General features: G+C 25.6%; 1 protein-coding gene and 2 long non-coding RNA genes across 12 annotated transcripts in view; 1 reads left to right on the top strand and 2 right to left on the bottom strand.

Annotated features, from left to right (window-relative positions):
• The window catches only part of LOC107999647 (potassium channel subfamily T member 2), a 190,869-nt gene that overhangs the window by 162,065 nt on the left and 10,892 nt on the right, over positions 1-17,912 (top strand). For 9 of the 10 annotated variants that reach the window (XM_017059614.3, XM_017059615.3, XM_017059606.3 and 6 more), the window contains 9 exons: positions 1,380-1,454; positions 3,985-4,068; positions 4,141-4,235; positions 12,082-12,265; positions 14,216-14,380; positions 14,646-14,866; positions 14,994-15,191; positions 15,262-15,488; positions 15,923-16,423. In XM_017059614.3, coding sequence (XP_016915103.1) covers positions 1,380-1,454; positions 3,985-4,068; positions 4,141-4,235; positions 12,082-12,265; positions 14,216-14,380; positions 14,646-14,866; positions 14,994-15,191; positions 15,262-15,488; positions 15,923-16,423 — 1,750 coding nt within the window. The remainder of the gene's footprint in view (positions 1-1,379; positions 1,455-3,984; positions 4,069-4,140; positions 4,236-12,081; positions 12,266-14,215; positions 14,381-14,645; positions 14,867-14,993; positions 15,192-15,261; positions 15,489-15,922; positions 16,424-17,912) is intronic. The other variant, XM_062076702.1, reaches the window with a different exon arrangement.
• On the bottom strand, positions 4,131-5,826 carry LOC107999663 (uncharacterized). Its single transcript, XR_001766393.3, has 3 exons — positions 5,536-5,826; positions 4,375-4,573; positions 4,131-4,270 (listed from the first exon to the last, which is right to left on the bottom strand). It is a non-coding gene; the product is annotated as an uncharacterized LOC107999663 (long non-coding RNA).
• Positions 14,097-15,112, bottom strand: LOC114577765 (uncharacterized). The gene is made up of 3 exons (XR_003698085.2): positions 14,970-15,112; positions 14,655-14,841; positions 14,097-14,550 (listed from the first exon to the last, which is right to left on the bottom strand). It is a non-coding gene; the product is annotated as an uncharacterized LOC114577765 (long non-coding RNA).

Here is a 17,912-nt window from a genome sequence, read left to right as displayed (position 1 = left end):
TAATGCAAGATTAGAAACGCATATTTACTCTGCAATAAAAATTCTATCTAGTTCGATATTTCACACTTATCTACTATTTACTTAGATTCCCTTTGCTTTACATGAGAGTTTTCCATCCAACGTGTTACAGTAATGCTTTGTGCAGATAAAGTTTTGTATTAAATTGTTCCAATTTAGAGTTTTACGGCAGTTAAAGCAGTAGTAAATTTTAAAGAGAAAAATTAAGAGATTTTATTGTTCTTTTCAATTGCGGTAAATTTACTAACGAAGAACGTTTTTAAAAAATCTTTTTACATTTTTAACAATTTATTAGACATAAACAAATTTTAATGATCAAATGAGAAAATAAATTTTTTATTGGAAAAATAATTTATTATATAATTATTATATAATTATGATACAAAATAGAATTTTTAAATAAAAATTATGATATAAAAATAGAATTTTTGTAAATAAATTATTTTGTTAAATAAAATTAAATGAAAATTAAATTTTATATTGTTGTTAAATTGTTTTATAAAAATAAACATTTGAAAAGTAGATTTTTCTATAACTATATATAACCTTAAAATCTTGTTTCAGTTCTATTAAATACCATATAACTAGAAATTATGTAAGATATGATGGTGTTGATGATGTTCCACCGTGCAGATACACATTGATAGATGTACATATATGTTCTAATAATTTCTATAAAATATTTTTCAAAATTTTTGTATTTTATATTTAGTTCAATTAAAATATTTTTACAATTGTCACAAAAATACAATTTTACAAATTTTATAATAAATTCTATAACGTTACAATGTTCTCTTTGCAAATGAAAAGAAATTAATATAAAATTTCTAAAATAATATAAAATTAAAAAATTAAAAAAATAATAAAAGTCACATAAATATGATAAGTTACAAATTTTGTATCAATCAAAAATTATACAATAATTTTACCATGATTAATTCTTCTAATTAAATCATTGAAATGTTTTTTAATTTCTGAATTTGCTAATTATCCTGAAATATTTACAAATTCTAAATCGTCGTTATTGGAAATGATTTTGTTACAGAAAACCGAACAATTACAAAATTTGCGCGATTATTAATTGACATTTATTTAATTCGTTATTTCAGAAAAAGAGAAAAAGAGGAAGAGAGTATTAAATTGCTTTTTTTAATTAAGCAGGCACCTGTTGATTTAAAGATAACATTTTGGAAATCGTTGACAAACACAAATTAAATATAATCTATCTAGATGATGGAAATTGAAAATGCAGAACGACTGTTTTTGATATTGTTCGTGGAACGTTTTCTTCTTTTACTGCACTCAGCATTTTTCTTTAAATTGTCGCTGGGTTTTTTGAGCTGTCTTCGTCATGTCCACAGGGAAACGTCTGGCAGCAGCTTCTCTCTTTCCACTTCATCCTCGAGCTGGTCAACACAATTCCATTCACTATCACGGTGAGTAATTTATCTTTTTGTAATTTTTTTATTTATTTAATAAATTAAATTATTCAATATACAATATATAAAATAAATAATAATATATAAAATAAATATAAAATATTTACAATGAAGTAAAAAAAAAAAAACAATAAAATAAAAAAACATCAATATTTCATGTATAAAGGCAGGATATGCCTATAAGTTATATCAAGCATGGATAAGCAATATGGCCATTATATTTTCCAAACGTTGGCTCGAGAGTACATAAAGCCATAAAACGGTTTATTAAGACGCTGGTTGATAAGAAACTTGGAGAAGAAAATGTCTTCCGGTCGTCTCTATATCGCGATTTTTTCTTAGTTCTATTCCAATGAACAAACGATAAAAATCTAACGTTTCACGTTCTTTTGGCACGCAAAAGGAAAAGGTACTAATAAAGCCTTCTTCCGTTATACTTGGAACGATATACGATCGATTATGATGATTAACGAGATACCGACTGAGAGAGTAAAGAACTTGTTGCTTTGTATCGACTCAATCGGATGTGCAGTGTAAATATACATATGTAGATAATCTAGATTTACATAGGCATACTTAGGTGTTCTATTTTTTTTATCTGTGTCGAATTGAATGATTAAAAATGATTATATAGTAGTTTCTTGATTAAAGACAAGGGATATATAAAATATTGAAATTATAAAATGTGAATTATTGAAATATTGAATTATAGATATTGAAATACAATATTTTATAAATATAATAATTTGAAAAATTAATTAAAATTACTTATTGATAATAATATTGATATAAATAGATGAATGATTTGTCGACAAATAGTACTAGTGATAATGATCAATGATTAAAGCGAATAGAATCAATTGTAATTTTTCTTTAATATTTTTTTAAATTTAAAAATCTAAAAAATAATTTAAAATTAAAATTTGATAAAAGAATATTCGGTTAACAGTTATTTAATTTTTTATTCGCTGAATAATTAAAACAAAGATTTTTAATTTCGTTTCGCTTCATAAATTTAATAAAATTTTCAAATATCGATCTATATTCTATTGGGACTAATTCTGATTTGAGCTTGAATAGAATTGAATAGCACCAGAGGATCGTGCTACGAGGAATTTAATTGGCTTAGACTCATTAGTTTTGTGTCACCAACCAGGTCGATAAATCCCAACTGGTTGCTTCTTGTAAATGTAATCGAGTGTAAAATATTTATATCATGGTATCTAACAGATGGAAAATTTCATTTAATTTAATTTAAGTCGAAAAGTTAATAATTTTTATTATTTTATATGCATTGGATTCTTAACAATTATATGGAAATAAGTGGAATAAGTTTTTCATCTTTTAGGTCAGCATTTACATCACAAACTACATGACAAGCTATTCGTGACTTATGAGCGTAATTATATTTTCTAACGAGTTTTATTTAAAAAAAAAAAAAATATTTGTAGCAATAGGAAAAATTCCTAGTTTAATTCTTTCACTTTAGATAATTATGATGATAATTCATGATTATGATCATTTAATCGACAACCTATAAACTTCAATTAGCTCGTAAAATACCTAAATAATTCACTGAAGTTTCTACTCATGTTTTGAAGTCAATCAAGAATCATAGTTGGAAAAGTACAGATCAATTATGATCAGATCTGACAAATAGTATATACAAAAAGTATAAATATATTAGTTATGTTCAAGAATAAGTCAGACGTAGTATAGATAATTTGTCTAAGTATAAATAGTATAAATTTAAGTTGTTCTAACACTTTAGATTCTTACAAAATATACAAAATATAATAAAATTAATAATTAATATTAATTCTTTGATAAATCAAAGATAGATTACTTATCTAATTATGGCAAATCAAAATCCATTATATTTGTCCAATCATGATTCCGGCCTATACTACTTGTCTGTTGTTTTAGAACAAACTTGATTAGATAAGTAGTTTGATATGATTTAGCAACTGGATAAGTAGTACAAGTGTACTTACAGTCAGACAAGTGAAATAAACTAGCTATGATGAAAAAAGTAGTATAAACTTATTTGTATTATCAATCCAAGTTATAATTTTTTATATTTTTATAGAATAAAGTTTTAATATTTAATATTAATTCTTTAACAAATCAAAAATAATAAATTATGGCAAGTACATATTTGTCTAATCATGATTCTATATTACTTTTCTAATTACAATTATATTTTAAAACAAATTTTTATTTATCTAATTATGATTAAATAAATAATTTACAGTAAAATCTGGATAAGTTGTCCAAGTATATTGGTTAGACAGAAAAATGAAATAAGCTAGTTATGATCAAGCAAGTAATATAGATTATTTATATTGTTATAATTCAAGTTATTTTTTATATTTTTTATATTTTTATAGAATAAATTAGTAACTAATATTAGCAATTCAAAAATAGTAGATTACTCGTCTGACTATTAATACTTTACACTACTTATATATTATTATATTGTAATTAAAATATTGCAATAATAACATATTTTAAATTGTGTTTCCAGCTACTTTATCCACCAATGCGAAATCTGTTCATTCCAGTGTTCTTAAATTGCTGGTTGGCGAAACATTCTTTGGAAAATATGTTCGTAAGTAATTGACACATATCTTACGAAAAATCCTTCGTTTTTTATTTCATTAATTATTGCATTTTTTTTCAGAACGATCTGCACAGAGCTATGCAAAAATCTCAATCAGCTTTAAGTCAGCAACTTATGATCCTTAGTGCTACGTTACTGTGCCTTGTCTTTACTAGGTGAGTAGAAAATAATTGTTTATTAAATTTTATATCTGTGAAATGCAATAAAATTAGAAAAATGAAATGTTTTTTGATAAAATATTTCTTTTTTTTTTCTTTAATTGTATAAGTTAAAATATTCTTCAGTTTATCTTACTCTGGTTGGAATAATTTTCAGCTTGCCTTTTCTTTAATTAGCATTTTCCACTTCAAACGCAAATATTTAGACAAATATGCAAATTTATTAATTTTCCAGACACTTTCTTCCATTTCTCGTTTCAAATTACGATTCCTAACGAAGTTTGGAATGCTAACAAACTCCATTCCTTGCGATGAACAAAGTTTACTGTTTCTCTCTTAAAAAAAAAAACTATAATGTTTTACTGTAATATTAATTCACTTATTACCTTCTTTTTTTTTATATCTCTCGCTTTGACAAAATTCATCAATTAAACGAATAATAGAATGCGAATTAATAAATTTTTTATAAATATTTATAAATTAAAAACTTTTAACATTATAACAATTAATTTAGTTTAATTATGTTTATTTCATCACATTTTTCAATATTTACATTTTTGTATAAATGCACAAATTAGAAGTCAAATGTGTGTAATTATCTCTGCAGTATAATAATTCCTTTTTTAAATTAATAATTTTAATTTTCTTTCGCATTCATCGAAACGAATTAAAATTCTAACTTCATACCGGTTAGCTTTTATTCCTATTCTATTCTTAACCATTATTCATGTTTACCTAAACTAGGTATAGTACATAACTAGGTACATAAGTTATATCACATTATCCTAGTAAAGAGGCAAGTTTGTCAATCAAAATAGATAGTTCTATTTAGAAATCTTTAAATTCTCTATCTATCAATTATACTATCATTTATTAATTACTATTCGTAACCCAAAAGTGTGAAAACATTCTTACGTGAGATTTTAAAGTTTAAGAATTTAGGTTAGGTTTTCGAATTTTAAAATTTAATTGATTAATTAAACATTGTTTAAAAATATCATCGTCTTGTCATTTTTATTGGAAACAAAATTTATTTTCATATTAAAGGAAAAATAATAATTTGGAAAATGAAGTAGTAAATAAAATAGAGAGACGTATTTTTAACGTTGAATTCCCAAGCAAACAATTACTTCTTAAGCATTCAATTTTCTACAGAATAGAAACTTCGTGTTCCGCAATCTAAATGCAAAATTGCCAGCCAGTAAACGAAATTAATTTTCTATCGATCTCAGATAGCTATATATTCGAAAAAAATATTCCAAAAACTTGAAAATTAATCAAATCGAAGAATACGTACAAATTCACGTATGCTTTTATCAATTTCGAGAATTCTTCCTTTGTAGAATTCTTAATTTTATAGAAATTGTTCAAAAATTCTTCGTCAATTTCTAAAACTCGAATAATTATTACTTAGTTTTCCATGAAATTGTTTCTTCGATGTACTATCGTTATCGCGAGTTTTCATGTATATATACACGTTAATAGCTGAAAAACTCTGGAAACTTTGAAGGACAGAAAGCTTCGTTAACGAAACTTGATTAACAAAGAAAATTTTCACAGTTATTGCAATCACTGGAATATATTCACTCGTGGATTGGAAAATTAGTGGTTAAATTTGTTGTTGTTTGTATCGTCTCGCGTTTAATTACAGTGAACAGTATAAATAGACTTATAGTGTCATGGTAACTTGACACTCGGAGACTGCGGACAGTAAGCCACTTGCCCCACCAAACATAATATATACTGACGTATGTTATTGGTGGTAGTTAATAGATGTGATGAGTCCAGCCAATTATAGGAATACGTGTGACTATATGTTTGTGTAAGTTGGCTTATCTCGCTAGACCCTATATTTTTTGCGAGTGTCAACTTACCAGCAACGTACTTTTGAAAAATTATGAATATTTTAAATCTGGACTTGTTTCAATCCTATTGATTTTACAGATATTTTTACATCATAGACGAATAACGATAATTTATTATTGGTTTCAAATATATTATCGCAATATATTTGATTATTTTAAAATTTTCTTCTCGATACAAAAAAATTCATACTATCTTATTGTTATAAATCGATGAATTTTGAATTTCTTGAATTATGAACTAAATATAATTTAAAAAATAAATAAGGATTGTAATCTTACGAAAATAATACTTCATATTGTATTCGAAATAGATTAAATAAGACAATATTTCAAGATCCAAATATTTTATTTTCAAAGTCACACATAAAAAAAACAAATGAAATTACACGTTTCATTAAATTAATATTAGTGTCTCATTTAATAATAAACATTTCGAGAAATATAAAAATACAAGGATAAAATAAATAATAAAACATTTCCAAGATCCAAATATTTTCAATTGATATATATTTTTTTCGAAATATTAAATTATTGTTTAAAATCAAACAAGATATTTCATTTTCAAAATTACACACATTCAAAATAAATACGATAAAATTATATCTTTCAACAGGATTAACATTAAACGTGTCTCATTTCGTATCTCAGAAAATAAGAAGTAAGGATCTTAATCGTGTCGCAAAAGGATGAGACCGATTGACCTGGATCAGCAATGTGGGGCGGATGTTAAATAAGTAATCGTGGCGGCTCGTGCAGATGGATCGCTATCGATCGTCCTGATTCATTATTTACGGTGTAATTCTAGTAGTCGTGTAGTTGTAAGCTCGCCCTTGCCACTGTTCCTCGATCACGACATTGCTCGGAAGTCGTTTCTCTAAGGAGGAGGATGGATGTAAGGGATAATGGAAACAGGTTGTCGAAAGGAATCGAATATAGTTGGACTTTGTGAAGTATTTTGGGAAAGAGAATGCGACATAGATGTTTGGTGTCATCACATTGGCTGCTGTAGATATAGATGGGCGAAATTGAATAGTTGAGGTTAGGAATAAAGTTAAACTTCGATAATTTATTCAAGCATAATTATATTCAAAGCATAACCACAATTAATTAAGAAAGATTATAGGAAGGATCAATTATAATGATTATGAATAAATTTTAATAAACAATTATTTAAACTTTATTCAAAATTTAATTTAATTAATATTAAAGGAAAAACTTAAACTTTGTTTTTTTTTATGAGATACATAAATTTTAATCAAGTAATTGAAACTTTAGTAATTCATTTATTATTCAATCAGTTTACTTAAATAAGGAAATAATAAATATAATTGTTAATGAAAAATTCAATTTTTATATGGATATTTTCTTTAGAAAAATAAAAATGTTTTATCATTTAATGATAATCTATAAATATCTAAAAATAGAAATTCCAAATATAGAAACTGATTAAATAGTCTTCACCTCATATTTTTTTTCTTCTTTAAAATATAACAAATTAAATATAGGATTAATAAATTAATAATCAAAATCTTCTAATAGAATTTTACATGTCTCATTAACTTTTTCAATAATATTAAAAAAATTGTAATAATTCTAAAATCCATAAAAAAATCTAAAAAATAGATATCTTTACCTATTTCTATATATATTTTTATCAAACTTTTAATCAAAATAAATAAATTAATAATCAAAATTTATTTAAAAAATTGATTATTTTTAATACATTAATATTAATTGTAGCAACTCTAAATAATCAAATCACAAAAAACAAATCCACAAAAATTATTATGAAATATAATATTTTATTAATCTTTAAAAAAAGTAGAATATTTATATATTCATTATCTTTATTCCTTAATATTAAATTTACACTTTTAATTGAAATAAATAAACTAACAACAAAAATTTCAGTCGCTTTCACTTATCAAATTACATTTCATATACGAAGAAACTAAGAAAGTGAATCTATCATCAACGTAAATGATACACGCATATTTGAATATACAAAATTATGCAAAATGGTAAACGAGCGAGATTTATTATCTTTCTGGTCCAGTTATTGTGTTGCGCCATACATTTGCCTATATCACTGTCCCAATGAAAATCGGTTGACATTCGCCTTACGTATAAAGTTGTCGCGTTTCCAAGATGTATAGCATCGCCGATACACTTCGTCAGAAATAGAGTAGACTCGTGGAGTTTACAAGGGGGAGAATATATCTCTGGCATAATCTGTATTCTCAGAGTTGAACGAGCAAACCGTATGCTGAATCAATATTGATAATGCGGTAGAGGATTAGCGTATTGTCTATGTTCTTCAAGACGGATGGAATAATCGAAGACGACGTGGCTGTAAATGAGTATTGAATTCATTTTGCGTTAAAGGAATGTTGAGGAAACGTTTTTATTAAATTCTTTTGGAAATATTTGTACTTTTGGAATAAAACTTGAAACTTGGCTATAAATGAATTTTCATGTCAAAGAAAATATATGTGATGTTTTGGAAATTATATTTTTATTTTGGAATAAAAAATAATAATAATTAAAAAAAAATTTTTTTTATTAAAATTTAATTCGGATTATTTTGGAGTAAGAACGTGGCTTTAAATGAATATTGCATTGTTTTGGAGTGAATTTTGTTAGAGAAACGTGTGTGAAGAAACTTTTTACTGAAAAAAATTATTGAATTTTTTAGTTATAAAATTTAATTTATTCCTATTGAAATTTATATTATTATTTTAGAAAATAAACTTGTAATAAATGTAAAGGGAAGTTTTTAAATTCAATTTCTTTTAAAAATTGTATTTTTATATGAAAAAAAAATTAATTGAGAAAGATATTGTCAGTTTCTTTTCAAAATTATTATTTACTTTACTTTAGAAAAATTTATTAAAAAAGATACAGTCACTTCTTTTTAAAAATTGTATTTTTTTTTCTTTTTTTTTTAAACATTTAAAGAAGACAATTATTAGAAAAATTAGTTTCTTTTCTGATAATTTTAATTTTAATTTTAATTTTTATCAACAAATCCTTCAATACGAAAGTTCTTTTACCTTTTTCAAGCTTTCGCATTATTAATAACAATTTAGAGTTAATAATATTTAAATAGTATTTAAAAATGTAAATGCAATTATCGATTCAAAATTAATGATAATTTGGAACAAACTTTGATTAAAATTCCAACATATATATATATTTATTTATTTATTTATTTAAATGAAAAAATAAAATTATTTAAAAAAAGAAAAAAGCAATTTTACATTCGTGTAATGAAAACGTTAATTGAAATGTCAAATCTAAATCATAATCTTGTAAGCAGTTTTTAAATTTCGCGAAGTTTTGCAGATTCTCCGTTAAAATTCACGTTATTTATAAATCAGAAAAAATATGTCCCGAAAAAAAAAATCAAATTAAGAAGTTGCAGAATGCGCATTACTTTAATCCTCTAAGAGCTTTCCTCTTTAATATGTCGTCGAGTTACTAAATTTGCATTTTTAATTTCCCGTTTACTCTTGAATTGGTCTATTTATTAAAATTTTACGTAATAAATAAGCCATTATCAATTTGAATTGAATTTAAAATCTATACAGTTAACCTAACCTAACTTAACCTAACCTAACTTATAATATATTACATTATATAAATTACGTAAAAAGGAAAATTAATTATGAAAATTATGACAATATTTAAAGGATTATAATATTGAACAAAATTAAAAATAAATTTCAATTTTTTATAGAAATTTGATGAAAACAATTGATTAAAAATTTTAGTATTTTTTTTTTTTTTTAATTTGACCTATATTTGTTTTTATTATCTCATTCCACACTATGGCTTAAACTTATACTGTTTAAAGTTATTAAAAGTAAAATCATTCGATGAAGAATCTTTTCAAATCCATTCAATGCACGATTCAATATCGTTTTAATCTTTTCCCTACAAATTCAATATATATTCATTTTATCAATTAAATAAAAATGTTGGCTGTGTATTTCAACTCGTCCATACAAAATTGAATCAATCAGTTACTTATTTTCATCGAGATAAAATCAATCAAAATCAATATAATAATAAATGATGAATCAACAAAAGTATATTTATCTCTCTGAATAATAATTAAATTTTTAAATTCTTGTAAAGAGTGTTAATATGTTCAATCATTTTTAAAAAATCGAATCTAGAAATAAAAACAAATACAAAAGTTGGTATACAAAAATGTCAGTTGAGATTTATTTCTTGAATTATAGACGATTTAAGTTCACGTTAGATGAAGCGAGACGAACATAGAACGAGATAGCGATGCGATAAAGATAGAACTATTTCATTCTATTATTTGTAACTTAATAAATAAGTATTTTCGTATCAATTTTTGCATTTTGATCTTTAAAATCGAATTAAAAATATATTAACGTCCTATATATTAAAAAAATATTGCTAATTTATATTGCTAATAACTTTAAGATGAAGCTTTAAATTTTAAAATTAGAAAAAATAAATTTGTAAAAAAATTTCTCATATTTTATTGTCAAAAATTTTTATAATAAATATAAATTAATAAAAAAAAATTTTTCATATTAATTTTCCAAGGTATACGAATATATTAATAATCTGTATATAAAAAATTAAATCAAAAATTATTTCTAATTACCTTTAAGATGTTGAAATTTTAAATTGTAAAAAATAAATTGGTAAAAAATAAAAAAAATTCTCACAACATAAAATAAAACTATCGCAAATATAACAAGTATGCAAATAATTTTATAAAATGATACATTTATTAAAACTAGGTGAGCGTGATTGCGAACTATTTTCTTTTTTTTTTTTTTGGCTGCAAATCCACGCAATCGAAATCCGTCCAATTAAAAAAGCAATATCGTTTCTCTCACTATTCGACTTTTTTTCATTTTTTTCTTTTTTTTTTTTTTTAATTGACTTGTCTATATGAACAAATAAAAATGGTGGATCAAAGTATACTATCGAAATTGATAATTTTTTTTCTGGATTTTATTAAGTAGTTATCAATTTTATATGTATATATATTTCAATAAATATACATAATAAAATATGTTATATTATTAATTAATAATATTTTATCGAAATGAACATTTGTTTTCATTAAATTTGAGAAAAACTAATCTTCCGTCGGTAATATGTATCTTTTAATAGCATAACTATTTGCATAATGGCACTTTCATTCTTTAACCTGATTTTTTATTTTAAAGTTTTGAATTTTAAAAAAATCTGAAACGATTTTGAAATATTTATTATAGTTTCCAATTTATTATACAGTGATATTTTAAATGTTTAAACGTTTTTATAATGAAAATATCACTCGAAACTCAGCGATCCATTATACCGGCTGAGGATAAATTAAAATTTTTCGTTATAATGTTAATTATAAATATGAAAAAATTATAATTATTTAAAAAAATCACATAAAAAGCTCTTCAAATACTTTTTTAAACTTCAACTCATGACACAATAAACTTTCTTCGATGTATCAACCTTTACAAGATCATTAAAAAGAACCACTATTTCTACATAAAAAAAGAATTCATTATACAATCACCTCATTACAATAGTACAAAAATAGTTGCTCAAACATCACGAGAGAGAAGAGAAAAAAAAAAGAATTCGCACAAACATAAACCGAGATATGAAAACGAGGCCGCATGCATAATAGAGCCGAGTCGTTTGTATACGTACCTCGTTCCTTTTTGCCAAACAATCCTTCAACTTTGAACGATTTCCATTACCTCCTCGACATTGAAAAGACTTGCGATAATTCCAATAATTCTTTCGATCTTTGAAAAATATTGCCAATCGTTCACAATCGCAGTTCAAAAGAATCGTGCATTCAAAAACAGACAGAACTATTCGTCCGATTCAATCGTAGTGATAATTTCAATATGGCGGAGTATGATCACGTGACTGAAAATAGCGACACTCTAATTGTACAATAATTCGAATTGTTTTAGCGTATGTGGGATCCAACATTTCCAGAGAGCTGGGCACAGGCATCTAAATTTGTTTCAAAGCACATACTACGTTGTAGTGACATTTTCCACAGTTGGTTACGGTGACTTTGTACCTGACATTTGGCCCTCACAACTTTACATGGTCATTATGATCTGCGTTGCTCTCATCGTTCTGCCTACTCAGGTACGTATTCCATTTTATAATTTTGAATTTTTTTAGATGAAAAAATGTTACATATATTAGTTTTATATATTTTTATATTTGAAATATTCAGTTTAATTTATTACTCTTTTAATAAAATATCTTTGGAACATTTTTGACAAATTCTTTGAAAAATGATTACAGACATTTTATTTTTTTTAAAACCTAATCTAACCTAATATGGAAATAAAGTCGAGAAATTTGAAGTTAAATAATATATAATATTTAATGCTTCATATAATTAGACTTAATAATAAATAATTGAATTTCTTTAAAATTTAGATTATACTCACAATACTTAACACGATTTTGTGTTTTTCAAAGTAAATATTCGATTATTTATCATTTGAGAAACAATGGATCGTGTGAAATTTTATTTTTCTTTTAATGACGATGTTAATGATGGAAATGACGTACGATGTTCTTCGATGATCGTAAAAGTATTACCGGCTCGAGATCTTTATTTGAAAATTCTAAAGACATGGTTAGAGGGTTTTAAATGCAAGAAAAGTTGGTCAACTTAGTATTTTTATTTTTGAAATATTATGCAAAGTAAAATTTTATTATTTTAATATTAAAATTCTGAAAAGTAAAATTCAAGTGTTTTAATGTTGAAATTCTGCAAAATAAAGTTCCACTTACTTTAGTATTGAAATTCCATGAAATAAAATTCCATTATTTTTTATTATAATTCTACAAAATTAAAGTTTCATTGCTTTAATATTGAAATTTTGCAAAATAAAATTTCCATTATTTCAATTTTTATAAAATTCTATATGGAATAAGTATATGTGTGAATTTGAATTCCAAAATATTCAAAAATTTGGTTTTATTTAATTTAAAGTAAAAATTACATCCTTTTATACTTTAAATAAATAATAGAATAATCACTAGAAGATTTAAAAATAACGAAAACTTATAATAATTTAAATAAAAAAAGTTAATTATTGAAAAGTAATAATTTTAAAGTTTAATCATTAAATATTAATAATTTTTAATACCACATATATATGCATATATATCATAATTCCAATTGCATAAACTATCTATGTAACATATACTATTTCTCTAATTATGAACATAACTATAAATGAAAGACACAACTATTCATTATAACTCAAAAATGACTTCATTCCTGCAATAAACCCAAGAATATATTATACGACGTACATAAAAGGGAATAATATTATATGCAAATTTTATCGTCAGCTCGTTGTCAATAATTTAGTAAAATTCCAGTTTACTGCAAGCAATTTAATTAATTCTGGTTGTCGACCAGACGCTTAATTAAATCCCTTAATGATAGAGTGTAACGCAAGTATTGCCTTATCTCACTTGTTGACCGAGATCATTGACTAATGACAGTGATCAAAGGGTAAGCTGTCGATCGATGACACTAATTGCGATAATAACAATAACTGTGCGATTCGTCAGATACTAATGTAATGCTACTCAAATATTCTGATGAAAAGAAATCTTAGGATACACGAGTAAAATTAATTAAATCTGTTAATTTATTTATATTAAATATTCAAATTTCTGAAATTTTTCAATATCTTTTGGTGCGTCAAATTTTTACCATTTGTTTTTTGGAACGTAGTTATATAGTTCTCAATTTTCGAATTATCGGAAAATTTGGTAATAAAAAAGCTAAAAATGTCAGAAAGTAGATAAATTTAACAATTTTTTACATTTCTATGTGCTAATTAAAATTTGTGTATGTCAATTTTTTTTAATTCCAATACACGATATAATATTTAATATTTTTTTTAAATTTATTATGCATGAAAAAAATTTTCATACTTCATCATTATTAAAATAAAATAATAAATCTTTATTTTATTATCTAATTCGAAAAACAAACAGCAATTTTGACAAAGAAATGGCTAATAAATAAACAATACGAAGAAATCATTTATTTTTATGCGATAGTTCGAGCAGTTGGCATTCACGTGGATGGAAAGGCAAAAACTAGGTGGCTCATATTCCTCGCACCGAGCGCAAAGCGAGAAACACGTGGTGGTATGCAGTACAACGCTGCAAGCCGACACTATCATGGATTTTCTAAATGAATTTTACGCCCATCCCCTTCTACAGGTGAGAAATTTGATCGTGTAATAATTATTTTTCACCAATATTTATCTTTCAATTTCTCCACTCCTCTTTGTTTAACATTTTCGAAATTCACAAAATCAAGTTTAATATGTTCTCGATAGTATTTGAACGCTCCATAAGACATAATCAATATAATAACGATACAAATAATTCTGCAAAAAAAATTTTTATGTTTTTAAAAATCTAATTCTAATGTTGAATAATATTTGAATAAATTTTTTAAACATATTCGTGATAAAATTTATAGGATTATTACGTTGTATTGTTGTCACCCATGGAGTTGGACACCACGATGAGAATGATTCTTCAAGTGCCCATTTGGGCACAAAGGGTAATCTATATCCAAGGATCCTGTTTGAAGGATAGTGATCTCACCAGGGCAAGAATGAACGAGGCAGAGGCTTGTTTCGTTCTTGCTGCAAGGAATTACGCTGACAAAACCGCTGCTGACGAGCACACGATACTTAGGTTAGTTTCGAATAATCGTGATAAATAAAATTTTAATAATTTCACGAAGAAAAGTAAATATATAATTTATTTTTACTTAAAAAAAAATGAATTATTATTTTACCAATATTCGAATGATGGATAATAGATCGTGGGCAGTGAAAGATTTTGCACCAAACGTTCCTCAATACGTTCAAATCTTCCGTCCGGAGAACAAACTTCACGTCAAGTTTGCAGAGCACGTGGTATGCGAAGATGAGTTCAAATACGCCCTTTTGGCGAATAATTGCACGTGCCCTGGTGCTTCAACCTTGGTTACTCTTCTACTGCACACTTCTAGAGGACAGTGAGTAGAGAAATGAAACGCGACAGATAAATTTGACCCAGGATAAACATGGATTAATTCACCTTTACAGAGAGGGACAGCAATCGCAAGAAGAGTGGCACAGGCTGTACGGTAAATGTTCCGGGAACGAGATTTATCACATTATTCTAGGGGATTCTCGATTTTTCGGCGAATACGAAGGCAAATCCTTCACTTATGCCTCCTTCCACAGTCATCGCAAGTACGGAGTGGCGTTAGTCGCGGTACGACCAGCGGAACTTCCAGAATTTTATGAAGACACGATCCTTTTAAATCCTGGTAAATTAATAATCTAACATTTCCATCTGTTTTTATCTCTAAAATTTACGAACTAACAAGATACGTTTCTACACATGCACATTTACATATTTATTTAAAAATTAAAAATTATTGAAACTTTTGAAATAGAAACTGAAATTTTTCCTTTTTATCTCGAATGATTCTATGATTCGGAACGATTCGGAAAAATTCGGGCAGATTCGGCCAGATTCGGCCAGATTCGGCCGACATCTCGATACTTTCGTACGTTCAGTTTCGACCGATATCTCGAAAGTTTCGTTCGCTCTCTCTCGAAGTTTTCCGATTCGTTCCGAACTTTTCCGATTCGTTCCGAACTTTTCCGATTCGTTTCCAGTTAGTAATCTAGCGCGCTTTTAAATACTCCACATTAAACTCGCGTCAATTTTCACATCATAATTTTATTTCTGTCAAAGGTCCACGTCATATAATGAAAAAGACGGACACCTGCTACTACATGAGCATCACGAAGGAAGAGAATTCGGCGTTCGTGGTAGCGAACAACCAAACTGGCAGTGGGGCTGAGGGCGCGCAAGTAGTTATCGAAACAAAGACAGACGGAACTGGAAACGCGAACAACAACTCGACCAGCAACACGACCAATACCACAACTACCGGTGCTGGCACAACGACTACTACGACTACGATCTCAACCAGTTGCACAATCGCCGGTGGTGATGGGAATGGTACTGCAAACAAGCCTGGTGCAAACGAGCACCATCATAATTCCAACAATTGTAACAATGTGCTGAAAGAAACAGCTTGCTGCAGACAGGAGACGACTTGCACGGGGCCCCGTGGACAGAGCGTGCAACAGGGCACGCAAGCACACAGGGCCCCGCAGGTTATTTTGCAGGTCCTTCCTAGCACGCCCACACCACTCGAACACCACAACATACTCGCATCCGATGTCCACCGTGAGTGTCGCATGCGCTTGATCTTATTTTTTTTTTACTATTTTACTACTTTACTAATTTTTATATAACATATATATATATAATAATTCATTTTCATTATTTTTTTTCTTTTATCTTATTTGCAATACATATATAGCTATGCTTTCATATTATTCGTTTATTTATTTTTTTCTTCCTATTATTGATGGAAAATTTAATTTGCGAAAAATTTTCGTATAGTATTAGTGGAAAGTTTGGATGGTTCTTGGTGACTCGGTAAATGTACTTTATAATGAATTTCTTGAAGAAAAATCGAGTTGTTTGAACATGGATAATTGAGAAATTATAATATATATTGTAATTTTTGTATCATTATTAATAAATTATTATATGTAAAAGTATATTTGTAGAGCGAATATTTGTAGAGGCATGATAATGTAAGATTAAAGAAAATTTTATAGTTAGTAAATTAATAATATATTAGATATAAATATTTGGAATTTATATTATAAGATTTAATAATTTAATTTTATTGATCAATTGTTAATTGAACATTTTTGTTATAATGCAATTAATTTACAATTTTGCATGTAGTTGTAGTAGATTTATATGTATGAAATTTATATGTATGAAAGTAGAAATGAGTTTCAGATTATGAATTACTATTTTTTTCCTTTGGATAACTAATTTATTACAAAAAGATATATTTATTTTTTAATTCATTTTGCTTGCACTATACTATAAATAAAAAAATAATTAAAAATCTTATTAAAAGCTTAAGGGCATGTCTTTACTGATGCAAGAAATGTTTTTTCCCCTTGTAGATGCATGTTATTGTTAAAAAATATGCATGTTTAGAATTTGAATTTGCATATGAAATTTTTTATATAAATATAAATGGATTTTAATTAACAAAAGTGTAATATATTTTGTGTAAGCCATTTACTTGAAACTACGGTGGATATCAAAATTGAAAGAAATTTCAAATGTTTAATATCAAATAAAATAAAAACTAATTATAATTTTCTATTATTTTTTTTCCTAAACAAATACACATTATTTTAATTATTGATAGATGGATTAAACAAACTTACACATTACAAAACATTATACAAGCATTATAGGTGGGCCTCAACTTGCAAATAATTTTCAATTAAAATAAAAAAAAAAGAACTATTATTATTTTGCATTATGATTATTTAATATGTAAAGAAAACTTATTTAAAAATGCAACATTTTAATTTATTATTACATACAAAATTTAAAAAAAATTATATACAAAATTTACAAAATGTATCATGAAGATAAAAAAGAACATATTAAGTTTATTATATAATTAAAAAAAATTCATTCATATACAATTTAATGCTTTTTTTTATACAATTTTTTAGAGAATTAAATATTTTTATATTTCTCTTTTTATCATAATAATTATAAATTGTTATGAATTTTTTATATTTTTAAAAACAAAATCTAAAAAAATTTTTAGTAATAGATATCTAATTTCATA

The sequence above is a fragment of the Apis cerana genome, linkage group LG6, assembly GCF_029169275.1.
Source record: "Apis cerana isolate GH-2021 linkage group LG6, AcerK_1.0, whole genome shotgun sequence".
Lineage (NCBI taxonomy): Eukaryota > Metazoa > Arthropoda > Insecta > Hymenoptera > Apidae > Apis > Apis cerana.
Note: the sequence above shows the minus strand (reverse complement) of the source record. Positions and strands in the feature narration are given on the sequence as shown.